This window comes from Phodopus roborovskii, unplaced genomic scaffold (genome assembly GCF_943737965.1).
Source record: "Phodopus roborovskii unplaced genomic scaffold, PHOROB, whole genome shotgun sequence".
NCBI classification, from domain to species: Eukaryota; Metazoa; Chordata; class Mammalia; order Rodentia; family Cricetidae; genus Phodopus; species Phodopus roborovskii.
Window position 1 is genome coordinate 3,699,606 of NW_026126645.1, and position 15,054 is coordinate 3,714,659.

General features: G+C 50.0%; 1 protein-coding gene across 3 annotated transcripts in view; it reads right to left on the reverse strand.

Annotated features, from left to right (window-relative positions):
- The window catches only part of Alpl (alkaline phosphatase, biomineralization associated), a 54,117-nt gene that overhangs the window by 7,220 nt on the left and 31,843 nt on the right, over positions 1–15,054 (reverse strand). For 2 of the 3 annotated variants that reach the window (XM_051173499.1, XM_051173500.1), the window contains exons 2-7: positions 9,661–9,812; positions 5,378–5,497; positions 4,877–4,992; positions 3,774–3,948; positions 3,051–3,226; positions 4–147 (exon numbers count right to left, since the gene is read on the reverse strand). In XM_051173499.1, coding sequence (XP_051029456.1) covers positions 4–147; positions 3,051–3,226; positions 3,774–3,948; positions 4,877–4,992; positions 5,378–5,497; positions 9,661–9,721 — 792 coding nt within the window. In that variant the 5' untranslated portion in view covers positions 9,722–9,812. Of the gene's footprint in view, positions 1–3; positions 148–3,050; positions 3,227–3,773; positions 3,949–4,876; positions 4,993–5,377; positions 5,498–5,831; positions 5,934–9,660; positions 9,813–15,054 lie in introns of those variants that run through there. The other variant, XM_051173501.1, reaches the window with a different exon arrangement.

The following is a 15,054-nucleotide window of genomic DNA, read 5'->3' on the forward strand; positions in this document are numbered from 1 at the left end:
TACCTTGTGTCTGGGTTTGAAGCTCTTCCAAATGCTGATGAGATCCAGGCCATCTAGCCTTGTGCCCCTGGCCTTCTCGTCCAGTTCATACTCCACGTCAGTTCTGTTCTTCGGGTACATGTACTTCCGGCCACCCCCCATGATCACCTGAGGGACACATGAGCCATCACACCCAGGGTTCTAAATTGTCCAGAAGCCCCAGGGGTCCCAGCCTGGAAAGCAGTCAGCAGAGTCTGGGTGGAGGTGTGGACATTTGCCCAGCTGGTCAGTCCTGGGCCAGTGTTCGCTCAGCCTCTGCTTGTTCAGATTGGAGAGGGGAAATCACTCATCTATCAGAACTGTGGTTTGGGGCTTTTGGGTAGAATATTAGTGTTCTTGAATGCTTACCCCACCAGGTTGATACCTCTTGTGGAGTAAAGCCCATTTACTGTGTGCCAGGCCCTGAGCCACGAAGGTAGAGTAACTGACTAAACTTCCTATCCAGGCTGTAAGGGAAGCGGGCGGTCAGTATTTTCTCAACATAGACATGAGAACAGAGATGTGATTTCTTGCCCTTCAGCCACACAGCAGTGCATGACACTGAACAGATTCAAACCCACAACCCAGTGTTTCTCTACCAGAAGCCCCCCAACAGCTCTGCTGTATGCACGGAGCCAAGGAAGGACCTCCAGGAGTCTCTTCTCCCACAATGAGTGGCTTCGGCCAGGGAGGTCTTGGGGCAGCCCAGCTGGGAACCAGCCCACAGCCTGGGCAAACATGGGCCTGGCCTCACGTCTGTGTAGTCACCGCCAGGCTAATTTTATCCATTGTGGCTGGCATGCGCGGGCAGACGGACGCGGGGTTGTTTGTTTTCCTAGGGAATCCATGTTTGAAGTCCTAACTATTTTTAAAGCAGAGGCCAAGAACATAATAGCCACAGCCCATGGGGACCACCATACTGTGCCCTCCTGTCACCATGGTCGACTGCCCAAGTTGCTGCCCCGGCCGACACCTGAGATCCACTGTCACCACATGGGGCAAAGCTCTCTCTCTACCTTCCATTCTATTCCCCAGGGTTCTATGGGGGTAAGGAGAGAGCTGGGTGTGTGAGCTGGCAGTAGGAAAGGTACCCCCGGGAGAGCCATGGGCACCCAGGAAGGCCAAGGACACTGAAGTAAAGACCCAACCCTACTGCTTGTTACTGTTTTTTGACCTTGCAGGGCCTCAGTTTCCTAGTCTATAAAATGGGAATGGCTGTCCAGAGAAGAAACGGCAGCCATCCAGTGTCCCTGGGGATTCCCACGGTAAAAGACACGCCTATAAAAGAGAAAATGAAGACGGACAGAAACATTCCCAAAGAGGCCAGGTCTAAGCCTCACCGTGTGGCAAGGAGCTTGGATGGTGTAGCCTTGGACAGGGAGAAAAGGGTCTGTTCCCACAGAACCTGACCCGTTGGCATTTTTGGAGTGGAATTGAAGCCCCCAATCTTCCTGCTGGGAGCGCGTGGGTCCCAGCCCAGTGGAGACTTCACACGGGTTCATTAAACTCCCAAATAACAGGCTCGCTATTTGCCTTTGGGGTTTGGGTTTGTGTCTTTCTCTCTCTCTCTTTAAAGCTCAAGATATTTATTTTCAGAGTAGACACCAGGATTTTCATTTCATGGCTGGTTTGGAGGGTTTTTGGGGTCGTGATGACAGAGGGGTAAATGGGACTAGAAGTTCCCCTCCTGCCCTAGTGAGGGCAGGAGAAATTCTCCTTGGCTCATGCCCTCGTGGCTCTAGGAGACCCTAGCTCCCTTCACTGCCTCCAAAGCATCTTTTCCCAAAGTGTCTCTCCCTGCCTCAGCGACTCCCACCCCAGCTGGCTTAAGAGTTACCCCTGGGATCAGTGTTCTCTCACATGACCTCATCCTGGTCTCCCTTAGCTCAGGCAGGCCTGGGAGCCAGCAGGTGGGAAATGGGAACAATAGGGAGGGGAAGGGCTGCCCTAACAGGTGGAGATAAAACCAGATGGGCAGCTGTGTCCCAGGTGGCTCTTTCCTAAGAGGAGTCAACAGGACCACTGGTCCCAGAGGAAGTGTCTCCCTGCTGCTTGGAAAAGAGGGTCAGGGGCATGAGAGGTCAAGGAGACTGGGAGAGATGGCACCTGGATCTCAGGACTTCCTCTGAGCATCACTGGGCCCATATATCAAGCTCAATGGGTCTAAGTTACGGTCAACCCTCAAGATTAAAAAAAAAAAAAAAAATTCAGACATTCTCTCCAAGAGCTGAGGCCTGCATGTAAGGACGTGTTTGAATGTTTTAAAAGTATGTGTGCCAAAGACAGGTGGCTTACATGTAAGGGCTGCCACTTGAGCACTCACAGGACAGGCTCCGCACCCAACTCAACTGGGATTTTCTTACTTGGTTCTTGCAGTGAGCTGTTGGAGCAGGTCCAGTTGGCAGAAGGGTTGTTCAAGGGCAAGCTCAGAGAGGTTAAGTAACGGCACAAAGTCATACAAGCTAGCAAAAATCAGGGCAAGGGCAGCAAAGGCATGGCATGCTCTTTCCTGGGCATGCCAGCTCTGTGTGCAGGCATGCGCCACTCTGTGCAAATGTGAAGATGTAGGACAGGCCATCCTCTAAGACCACACTGTGTGTCAGTGTATACTGTGGGGGGGGGGTAGTGTCATTGCTTACTGTGTATGTGAGAGGCGTCAGTGCATAATACTCTGTGAGTGTGTGTGTATCTGTGTATACTGTGTGCACGTGGGAGATGTCAGGGCACACTGCGGATGTATCAGTGCATACTGGGGATGGGGTGCAGCATCAGGTTCTAATTCATGGATTAATTCCTGGGCACTCAGTTCTCAGGATGTGGTAGCCACATGAGGGTTCACCTCACAGCCCCACCGCAGAGAAAGCTTACAGTGGCTGCCCGCCCCAACCACAAAGCCCCTAGTGGTTTGAGAGCTCTCCCAGGTGTGTGGGAAACCCAGGCCTTTCCTATGCCATTCTGGGCCTAAGCCCCGCCCCCTTCCCAGCACCTCACTGTCTCCACCCTGTCATATCCATGACGGCGTTCCCACTCACATCGATGTCCCTGATGTTGTGCATTAGCTGATATGCGATGTCCTTGCAGCCCTGGCTCAGAGCCTCCGGTGGCATCTCATTATCTGAGTACCAGTCCCGATCAGCCGAGTGTGCATAGGCTGCACTGGGGGTGGCGTGGTTTACTCGTGTGGTGGTCACGATGCCCACAGACTTCCCTAGGTGGGGACAGGAGAGGTTAGCACACCTTGTAGACTTCTGCCTCCCCCCCCTCCTGCCATCAACTGCCTCCCATCAGTTCCTCTGGTTGCCTGGGCCTCAGTTTCTCTTGTTTGCATGAAGGCAGATGCAGCTGAACACCCTTCCCTATACATGAGGCAGGCTGAGGTCCTCTCCTGCATCCGTGACTTGTGAAGCCCATGCCTATAGGAAGCCCTTGGCAGCCCCTAAGGGGCCTCAGATGGAGAGAGAAGGGCTCTGTCACCCTGCCTTCAAAGTCCCTGAGGCGGAAGGAAGGAGCAGACACCCTGAACTGCTGCAGGCTGGCCCTGGCTTGGTGCTTTGACCTTCACTCAAAATCAGGGGGCTCCATTGGCATGCCCACTCTGTAGTGTAGCGCACAGACCCAGGCACTCCATGCAGATGTCTCAGTTCAGGGGATTCCCCTGGCTCCTCTGCACAGGGGAACAAGAGGCCCTGGAGAGCCTGCTTCCACCCCCCTCCCAGGCATGGACAGTCACAGAACCTCTGCCTGTGATGGCTCACCGGCATCCTTGGCCCAGCGCAGGATGGAGGTGACCTCATTCCCCTGAGTGGTGTTGCACCACGTGCGTTCAGTCGCTGCACTCACTCCCACGGTACCCTCATTGGCCTTCACACCACACAGGTAGGCAGTGGCGGTGCCCGCGCTGTCAGGGACCTGAGCGTTGGTGTTGTATGTCTGCAGGTGGGAGGGAGAGTCAGGAGATGGGGACCCATCGCGGCCACCCCACCTGCATTGCCATCCAGGGAGCAGGGTGTGAGGGACGCTGCTGCTTGTTGAGGTCTCCCAGAACCAGACGTCACCTGACTGAGCTGCCTGCTGCCCACGCCTTGGCAGAAGTTACGGTTTCTCCCTGAGTGGGGGGGGGGCTGTGGAACCAGCAAGGGGTGGGGAGCAGATGGGCCTGGTGGAGGAAGAGGAAGACTGTCCCTATGGGGAGGGGACACTGGGAGGGGGTGGTGGGTCTGAGAGATCAACCTCTGCTAGCCCTGCAAATGGTCACCTCTGTGTCCAGACTTCCCAGGGAGACCCGATAGGCCCACTTACCTGACCCCCCCATGAGCCTGAAAGTTCCCTAGTGGTCCAGAAACTACCTGGGCCTGACTCTGGGTGGGTAGGAGGGGCTTGCTATACATCCCTCCAACTCCTTCTCCCCAATAACCACAGCTGCCCAGAGCATGCAGGGTATCGAATGGTTCACACTGGCAGTCTAACCTGGGAGGTGTGAACTGGGCTGACTCTGTTTACAGAAAACACAAGAGAGGTACAACCAATCAATGGTCTAGGAGGTCAGGATGGTGGCTACTGTCAGTGGAGAAAGGGAAAGGGACAAGACACAGCTTAGGGGACAACAGGTCCTAGTTCAGTTGCAACAGCCAGGTGTGGGTTACACAGACACCCAGTATCTTGGGACAGGGTCAAGCTGGACCACATGCACTTTTTCCTGGGTATGGTCTAGAACAACAGGTTCTAGATCAGTGAGCTAAAATCTCAAAACCCTTGGACGCAGCTGCTTTTCTCCTGGTGTCACGGTGGGACCATGTGACCCAGGAGGCCTGATGGCTTCGCAGTCCACCAGGTGGAGAGTGGGACTGGAACAGCTCACCTTGGAGAGGGCCACAAAGGGGAACTTGTCCATCTCCAGCCGTGTTTCCTCCCCTGAGTTGTGGTGAAGCTGGCCCTTAAGGATTCGGGCGGCTGTCACTGTGGAGACGCCCATCCCTGTGTGGGGACAGAGAGCTGACTCTCAGGCCTTTCGATCAGTTTTCCCAGGCACCCAGAGCTCTCTAGTTCAGTGCCAAGACAGTCAAGGGCAGTGACCAGCAGTCAAGGGGGCACGGCTCTATAAATGTCATGGGATGGCCTGTCCTCACACAGTATACTCACTATACTCTCAGGGACAGACAATGGCTTGGTCCCTTTCTCCTAAATCTATACCTCAGAGCCCTCCTCCACGTGGCCTTTCCACTTCCTACCTGGAACCACCCTTTCCAGAGACCCAATGCCTCAGGCTCCAATGTCCCAGCTTAAATGTCCCCAACGAGATTGCTCCCAGAGTCACTGACTCCACCTCCACCATTCCCAAAGTCACTGCCCCCAGCCTCACCATCTCCCAGGAACATGATGACATTCTTGGCCACATTGGTGTTGAGCTTTTGGAGTTTCAGGGCATTTTTCAAGGTCTCCTGGGCTTGCTGTCGCCAATAATTGGGGTCTTTCTCTTTCTCTGCAGAGAGAGGCGGTCATTTGGCAAAGTGGGGAACTCACTATCCATCTCCAGAATTACAGACACCCCAGTAGCTCATTGCTGGGGGATGAGATAATTTAAACATGGAGAAAGGAGTAAAGATCTGTGAACAGGTTCCTGGCAAACCCGTAAACAAGGGACACGGGCATCTTCAAACATCTCAAAATGAAGAAACCAAAGACCAGAGACACCAAACGCACAAAGCACGAAGAACTTTGGCAGAGTTACATATCCCTGCAAAACCCACACTTGCCCTTCACCCAGCCGTGAGCAGGAGCAGCCACAGCCGGCAGCTATCAGGGTAATCTTTAACCTCTTCACAGGAACAAACTGCAGCAGAAGTCTCTAGAGGTAGCCAGCCATCAATGATAAACGGTGGCTTATTCATTACAGCGGGCTCAGCAGGAAGGGGGCTGAAGAGCAAGCTGGGGTGGGCGGGGTGGGATGGAAAGCAAGCCTCCCCCTTGGTGGGATGTATCACCTGTTCACAAGGCACTCCTACTGGGGTAAGAAAGGATTGGCTGAGGCTCCACCTCAACTCTCTTTCTCTAATACTCACTAACTCCCTGGGCCAGCATCTTAAAAGTTAATGAGAACTAGAGTCCCTCATCTTCCTCCTCCCCTCTCCCCTCCCTTCTTCCTCCCCTCTCCCATCCACCATCTTTATCTTCTGTAGTAACCAATCCATAGCCACCATGGTACTCTGGGCAAATCACTTCCCTGACTCAGTTTCCTTGCCTGTCAAATGGGCTATCTGTACCTTTGATTTAGGGTTTTTTTTTTTTTTTTTTTTTTTTTTTGTGTGTAGCCCTGGTTGTCCTCGAACTCACAGAGATCCACCTGCCTCTGCTTCCCTCATGCTCAGTTTAATGTGCCACCACCGCCCAGTTGACTTGGGATCCTTTTCAGGATTGCCTAAATGGGACGTGCCTGCTTCACAGAGAGTCCAAAGAGGCTTTCTCACCTTTTTCCAACCCTGTATTCCAAGGAGACCCCGAGGCCCTGTCTCTGGAGGTGGTGAAGAGGCCTCTACTGTTTACAAGGCTTCCTCCCTGACTCTCCCTGGCCCCACTGGCCCTGCCCACAGAACTGGAAGTTCAAGGTTGAAGGTCCTGTCTGAATGCCTCCTTCAGAGACCTCCCAGTTTTGCCAGGGTGAGGCAGAGGTCAGGAGAGGTGAAGGGTCCAGTCCTGGGCCACAGTGTATGTCTGTGGGCTGGAGTTACGGTCACATGTTCCAGCCTGCTCAGGCCCACATGCTTCCCAGGAGCCACTCTGTCCTGACACCTGAATGGATCCAGCCTGTGTGCTAAGAGTCTGAAACACACTTATCTTTTGTCCTCTCAGCCACCTCCTGGGGCAGGGGGTGGTTATCACTTCCTCCCAGCAGGAAGTGACGGAAAAACAAGCTGCTGAGGAAGACCTGAGGACATTCAAATCGCCACACAATGGCCACTGTGGACAGGCCCGGGAGGGCAGACTACACTCTATTTGAAGCGTTGGGTCTCCCAGCCTCCAGCCCTCTTCCACGATCTCCTCTTTCTTTAGGCCTATTTTCTTCATCCCTAAGATCCAGGCCCTCCTCTTTTAAAAGTGTCTGCTGGGACTCCCAGTTTCAGGCCTTGCAGTAGAGAACCCCCTAGTGGAACCCGGGGGCCTGGGCCTTGCTGTCCAGCTCTGGCCATCAGGTAAGTTTTTTGCTTTAGTTTCTGGCCAGGGTGAATAGAATGGAGAGCTGGTGATGGAGGTCATAAGATTATAATTGATAGGTCCACTTGTCTTGAGTAGGTCTCTCATTGGGCCCTGGAGCCAGCCGATTTAGCAGTGAACAATAAACCTCAGGAACCTCCAGCCCCCACTTCCCCAGTCCTGGGATGACAAGCATACTTAACTTTTCTCATGGCAGCTGGGGATCAAATCCGGATCCTTACCAACTGAGCCCTCATCTCCCCAGCCCCCAGGCTAATGGTTTAGATCACTGGTTCTGCCAACCTGGATGATTCCAGTCACTCCCTCACGCACATCAGAATGCCCTTGGTCACAGAGTCTCTGCAGTCACTTGACTGTCTGTCACTTAGGGGTTGAAGAACTTCAGCCCATTCTGACCACATGTCCATTACCCCCTGCAGTCAGGCAGACACCGGCCTGACGCCAGTCTGTCCCATGTCCATGATCTTTCTCAATACTGGCCCTGCCACCATTCTATCTGGCCTCTGCTAGATTGGGAATCCAAAGAGGACTCCGGGGCCTGTTTCTAGGAAGGGCTGAGTCAATATCAAACCAACCTCCTTGCCAGAGATCTGGCAGTATTAAGCAATAACAGTTTGGATGACTGAATACCAGGAGACCATTGTTCCAAGGGACAAATGGCAGGGACAGATGCCCAGGATGTGACATTATGTCCTAGGGTACTTATTAGTATCCATTGCATGAACCCATTCATATGGGGCCCAGAACACACGGAGTGACGCTTGGCACCAGGAAGGGGTTGTTGGGAGGGGCACTGAGAAGCTAGCCTCTGTCCTGTGCCTGAGAATGTTCCCCTAATCTGGATGCTGTCTCCACAAACACAAATACATACATACATACATACATACATACATACATACATACATACATAAACCCATCATTCTGGACATCCAAGATTTATGCTCTTACTGTTAGTCAAATTAATTGTAAAAAGCAGACAGTGTAACAACACAACATTCTCCTTAGAGAATGGCTGTAACGGGCCTTGTGGGATGGCACAGTGGGCAAAACATTTGCTGTCGAGACAGCTGATCTGAGTTTTATGTCTGGGACCCACAAAGTAGAGGCAGAGAACTGACTCGGACAGGTTGTCCCCATATGAACACATAGGTGCACTATCTCCACCAGACAGATGGGGAAACTGAGGCTCGTGGAGAGCCACAAGATGGAGGGAGCCCAGGAAGGCTCTCCTGCTGACTCTAGCTACAGAAATGCCAGGAAAGATGAGCTGAGGGGGTAGCTCAGGGCTAATTCTTGCTGTGCAAGCAAGAGGACTCGAGTTCAGATCCCCAACATGCACCTATAACCCCAGTATTGGGGAACCAAGACAGGTGGATCCTAGGACTGCTAGCCAGCCAGTTTAGTTAAAAAGGTGAGCTCCAGGTTCAGCCAGAGACCCCATCTCAGAAATAAGGTGGGGAGTTGGAGAGATGGTCGGTAGCACTGGCTGCTCTTCTAGAGGACCTCGGTTTGATTCCCAGTGCCCACATGTGGCTCACAAGTGTCTGTAACGGCAGTCCCAGGGATCTAATGCCTCTTCTGGCCTCTGTGGTCATGCATGCACATGGCACATAGACACACATGCAGAAGGAAGGAGAAATGCCAAGAAAGATACACAACTAAAACCAGTCCCTGAGTTCAAGAAGGAAAAGAAGAGTAGTAGACATCCTTGGATGGACTTAAGAGTAAACAGGGGGAGAAGAACTCTGGGGGTGACAGGGCAGACACAGGTCTAGCTGAAGCTGATGTGACAACATGTGGCTTTGGAGCATGTGGAATAGGAGAGAGATAGCCTGCATCTGATCCGGAGATTTGAACATAGAGTATGAAACATTAACACAAGAACTCACCTAGAATTAGTGGATCACCTAAGGCATGCAAAGCATTAAACACATCATAGACATGCTTCCATAGAGCTGGGTGGAGGTGGTGCACACCTTTATTCCCAGCACTTGGAAGGCACAGACAAGTGGATCTCTGTGAGTTCGAGGCCAGCCCAGGCTACTGAGCCAGTTCCAGGACAGCCAGGGCTGATACATAGAGAAACCATGGAGAGAGAGAGAGAGAGAGAGAGAGAGAGAGAGAGAGAGAGAGAGAGAGAGAAGTGCTTCCATGAGTAAAACAAATTAATCTCCATAGAAACACAAATACTGCTCTTTCAGAGGACCAGAGCTGGATTCCCAGCATCTATGTAACACACACACACACACACACACACACACACACACACACACACACACTGAAGGTGAATTCAAAAGCAAGCTGAAAGGTCTTGCTTTGAGTGCTTGGCTCCCAGCTCTTAAATACTTTGGATGAGTCCATGATTTTGAACCCAGACCACACTCTCATCTAACCCTGCCTACCCCTTCCTTCCACCTGAGTCCAAAGTCTTACCTGGCACAAAAGAGTTGGCAAGGCAGGTGCCGATGGCCAGTACTAAGAATGGTGAGATCATGGTGTACCCTGAGACCGGTTCCTTTGGAGCCCAGATGGGTGGGTGGGAAGAGGTGGGCTGGCAGTGTCAGCCGTTAATTGACGTTCCAATCCTAGAAGTTAGAAAAGAAGATGGAAGATATATATGTGGGTGCAACTCTAGGGAAGTTTCGTCATTCTCTTCTTTGCTCCTTGCTTAATTCAGTAAGAAGTTGTTGAATACCAAAAGCCCAGCATTGGGCTACCACTCTGGGAACAGAACCACACGAACAGTTGTGCAAGCATAAATGCATCTGTATTGCAAATAAATGCCATGGCGCCTCCTGGCTGCCCAACCTGCCCCAAGGGCAGGCTTTTCATGCCATACTTTTTTTTTTTTTGGTTTTTCAAGGCAGGGTTTGTTTGTGTAGCCCTGGCAATCCTGGAACTCACTTTGTAGAACAGGCTTGTCTCGAACTCACAGAGATCCGCCTGCCTCTGCCTCTAAGTGCTGGGATTAAAGGCATGCACTACCACCGCCCAGTTCAAGCCATACTTTTGATAGAGGTCAGTGTTGGGGTCACTGGTCAACACAGCCATAGGCCCAGCCCAGAGTCTGTCATTCTGGAAGCTCTCAGGTGATGTTCTGGCTGTTGCTGGCTCATGGACCACACCTCAAGAAGTAAACCTACAACCGAATCTACAGTCTTCTGACTAGGTATGCCTCACACAGCAGGCATAAAATAGCCCAAGCTTCCTCACAAGGATACTTGTTTGTACCCAGGAGATCAATATTTATCAATATTTAACCGCGTTACAGTCTCTTCAAGGACTTAGCAGTTTTTTGTACGAGGTATACAAGCAGAATAGCAATGTAGCTCAGACTGACTGAGAATGACCTTGAACTCCTGATCCCCCTGTCTACCTTTGCCCACCAAGTGCTGGGATTACAGGGGTGTGCCTCAGCAGCTGACTTCAATGTATTTATTTATTTATTTTTTAATGATGTCTGCATTTTCCCATTTTTCCCCTTATTTATTGACTTTATTATTATTATTACTTTTTTTTTTTTTTTTTTGGTCAGTGCTGGAGATCAAAGCCAGGGCCTCACTCAAGGGGGGCAATTGCTGCTGAGCTAGCACTCAGGTTCTTTGGTCTGAGCCTGCATTTCTCTAATGACTAATATACTAAGCAGCCTCCCACAGGCTCCATGGCCATGGGCACATCATCTGCACTGGTGTTATCTGTTGAGATATTCTGCCTTGCAGCTGGAGAACTGGCTCATTAAGGAAAACTGATTGCCAAACAAGCCTGGGGACATGAGTTTAATGCCTGAAACCTACAGAGGAAGAGAACAACTTTGAAAATTGCCCCTGGGACTGTGGGGGTGACTCAGAGGGTAAAGCCACCTGCCTCAAGCCTGATGAGGTGGTTCAGTCACTGAACAGAACCCACAGGGCGGAAGGAGGGAACTGTCTCATTCCACATTGCCCTCTGACCTCCCCACATGCACCATGGCACTCAACTCTCACACACAAAATGATACATTTGAAGAATACTCTGCTCTCCACCCCAGTGCTGGAGATCAAACTCAGGGCTTCAGGCTTCCTACAGTTGAGAAACACTCTCAGCCCACTTAAAAATTTTTTTAAAAATATTTTTTCTTTTTCTTCTTTTAGTTTTTTTTTTTTTTTTTTTTTTCCAGTAGGTTTTCTCTGTTAATAGCCATGGCTGTCCTGAAATTTGTTTTGTAGAACAAGCTGGCCTCGAACTCAGAGATTTGCCTGCCTCTGCCTCCTGAGTGCTGGTATTAAAGCATGAGCCACCACACCCAGCTAAAAAAAATTTTAAAGTACTGGGAGAAACACAGGAATTATTAACTGGTGGTTTGCTCAGGGTGTCAAGACTAGGAATGATTAATTATTCCCTCTTAACTTTTTTCCAAGCTGCCTAAAATGAGTGTGTATGAATGGCTTAAAAATACTTTTAACTGCAGTCATGTTATGATCACAGGAAGCTAGCTACAGAATGTCCAACTGTGGCAAAGGATTGTACGGGAAGAGGTGTGATTTTCAAATGTCAAGAGTTTCATTGGGAAATAATGTTACCATGTCAGTCCCAGCCCAGATGTGGTTACCCCATTTGTGGTGGGGAACAGAAATGACAGAAATTCTAGGGTAAGGAAGGTATTGGGACAGATGAGCCACCAATCCACCAGAAGAAGGAACTTTAAAGGTAAGGCTCTGGTAGGAAGGGTGGATAGAGGAAAGTGGGCATCCAGAGAAAATACCTCCATCTGGTGTCCAACTGTACTTAATTCTGAGCTCAATTCCAGGCAATTGCTAAACTTAAAAATAAATTTTGGCCAGCAAGGCGGCTCAGTAGGTAAAGGGGCTTGCTGCCAAGACTGATGACCTGGGTTCAATTCCTGGGGCCCACATAGTGGAAGGGGAGATTCAACTCCTAAAGGTTGTTCTTTGACCTCCACACACATAAAATAGCATACCACCTACCCCCCCCACATAAACACATACAGTGCATAGTATGTATGTGTTTGTGTATACAAGTGTATGGATTGTATTTAACATTGGTGGAGGCGAGAGGTGGACATTGAGTGCCCACCTCTACTGCTCTCCATACTGGATTCTGGAAGGATCTCTTACTGGATATGGTGCAAGACCTAGGGATCCTCCCTATCCCAATGCTAGGGTTACAGACATGCATCACCTTGCCTGGATTTCCCTATTTTCACATTGGGTGCTAAGTATTCAAATTCTGATCCTCAGGCTTTTCTTAGCATGAACTTTACACACTGAGCCACCATCCCAAACCCAAATTCTAATGCTTTTTGTTTTTTTGAGACAGGGTTTCTTAGGTCCCCCTGGCTTGGAACTCACTCTGGAGATAGAGATCTGCCTGCCTTTGCCTCCCGAATGCCGGGATTAATGGTGTGTGCTACCACTGCCCAGCATCTAAATTTTTATTCTACTTTAGATACCAAATAATTTCATAGCAAATGCTAAAATCAGAAAAAGCCATTAAGTTGGTGTAAAGCTCATATGCATTATAATATTATTCACAGTTGTTTAAATCTGAAGTTGCCTCTTTCAGGGCAAATTCCAACACACCCCCCCCCAACTTCAAATAACCTCAATTGTTAGCATGCACTTCCCTGTTTTCAAAGTGATTCTTTCCTGGCCCATCCCAGCCACTACACCAGCAGCCTCTAGAGCAGTGATTCTTACCCTTCTTAATGCTGCAACAGTTCCTCGTGCTATGGTGACCCCCAACTGTAAAATTATTTCCTTGCTATTTCATAACTGTAACATTGCTACTGTTATGAACAAAATGCAAATATCTGAAACACAATTCCAAAGGGTCGAGACCCACAGGTTAAAACCGCTGCTCTAAGGCCTCACCTGGCTTATCTGTGCTCCTCGAACTGGGAGTCACGGGAGGGCAGACATAGTTACTGAGTACCGGAAGAGTGTCAATGAGTGCAACTTTGGGCACATGGCACCACCCACCACAGTTGAGCACCATATTGCTGCCATGGGACACCTTTTATTCCATGCCAGCCCTTGTTACATGTGTCCACCCCACCACACACAGGAGTTGAGATGTCATGAATGAAAATGCTGTATAGCAACATACATGCCCCTAACGATAAGAGGCCGAGCCAGGAAAGCCAGAACCATGGGCACACCCCACATCAACAGCAAAGCCACGCAGGCTGCAGCACCCCTTAGGCAGAACCCCTCCCTCATTCCTTTGTTTTTTGTTACTTATTCCACTACAGAGAGTGGAAGAAGACAGTACAAGGGTGTAGGGGTGGCACCTAAAGGGGCCTCCTGGGAACTTCTGAGGGTCAGGAGCTGCCTGTTTACTGAGGAGGTGCTAGGATCTACCCATGAGTTCAGTTTGAAAATGGAGCCATCTCTTACTTTATGGTATGGGGACTTTTCTGCAAGTTTGTACCAGTCTCTAAGGTTAGAGCCGTCCTTTGGGAACACAGTACGGAATTTCTACGAGGGTTCCCACAAATAACTTCTGTATTGAGGAAAGAGGAAACGTTACTGTTTCCTGTGACAGAAGACAAGACCAGGGCTTGGAGAGGAGATATGATTAGCCTGTGCTTACCAACTAGCTGGGGGCAGAGCTGAACCTTGACCATGGGGCTTCTGATTCCAGAAATAGCAGCAAGATTACTATGGTAACCCCCAACCCCTCCATTTCCTCAAGTGTAAAGCAAAGGCTCTGAGGTCTGAATCAAGAATAGATTCCTCCCTGCTGCCCATGATTAGGGTGGAGTCCTGCCTTGTAACCCAGGCCTGTGCTCTCTGTGATCAAGCGATCCCTGACAGTCCCCAATTTGTCCTCCATCACAGCTTGACCAGCATTGTATGAAACCAATTAATTCAGCCGGTGAGGTGGCTCAGCAGATAGAGGCCCTTGCTGCCAAGCCTGATGACCTGAGTTCAATCCCAGGGACCCATAGGATGGAAGGAGAGAACTGATTCCTGAGACATTCCGTTCCTCTGACCTCTCCACATGAACATATGCACACATTCTTGCATACACATGCATCCACACACTCTCACACACAAATAACATGTAATAATTTTTTAAGAAAAAAAGGTTGAGGGTTGGAGAGATGGCTCAGCAGTTAAGAGCACTGGCTGCTCTTCTAGAGGTCCTGACTTCAATCTCCAGCAACCACATGGTAGCTCTCAACCACCTATATGAGATCTGGCACTCTCTTCTGGTGTGCAGGCATACATGCAGACAGAACACTGCATACAGAATAAATAAATCTTTAAAAAAGAGAAAAGTTGTACTTTCTAGTCATGTGATTTTTCCCACTCTGTCCCTTGCTTTTTTTTTCTTTTTTCTTTTTCTGCACTGGTCAGTACTTCTAGTGTGAGGAGGAAAAAAAATAAACATTTCTTCCTTGTTTCTGATCTTCGGGTGAACGAATTCATCTTTCAGCACTGTGGTGGCACTTGGAAATGTGAAGAGGGGTGGATTTAGTGGGGACAATTCAGGGACTTGGATTTGACACGATGGGTTTGAGGCGTCGTTGGGGAGAACAGACAGCTGGAGATGAGTCTGACAGGTCTTGGCTAGAGGCACAAATTTGGAGATCAAGGGCATCTAGCTGCTGTTACAACCTTGATGAGACTTGATAAGAATGTCCCCGAGAGGAACCGGCATAGAAATGATGTGACAGGCCCTCAGAAAGGCAGGCTGAACACAACTTTGGGGTTTTCTTCCTCTTTTCTCCTTCCTCTTCCTTCTTTCCTTCTTTTCTTCCTTCCTTCCTTCCTTCCTTCCTTCCTTCCTCCCTCCCTCCCTCCCTCCCTCCCTCCTTTCCTT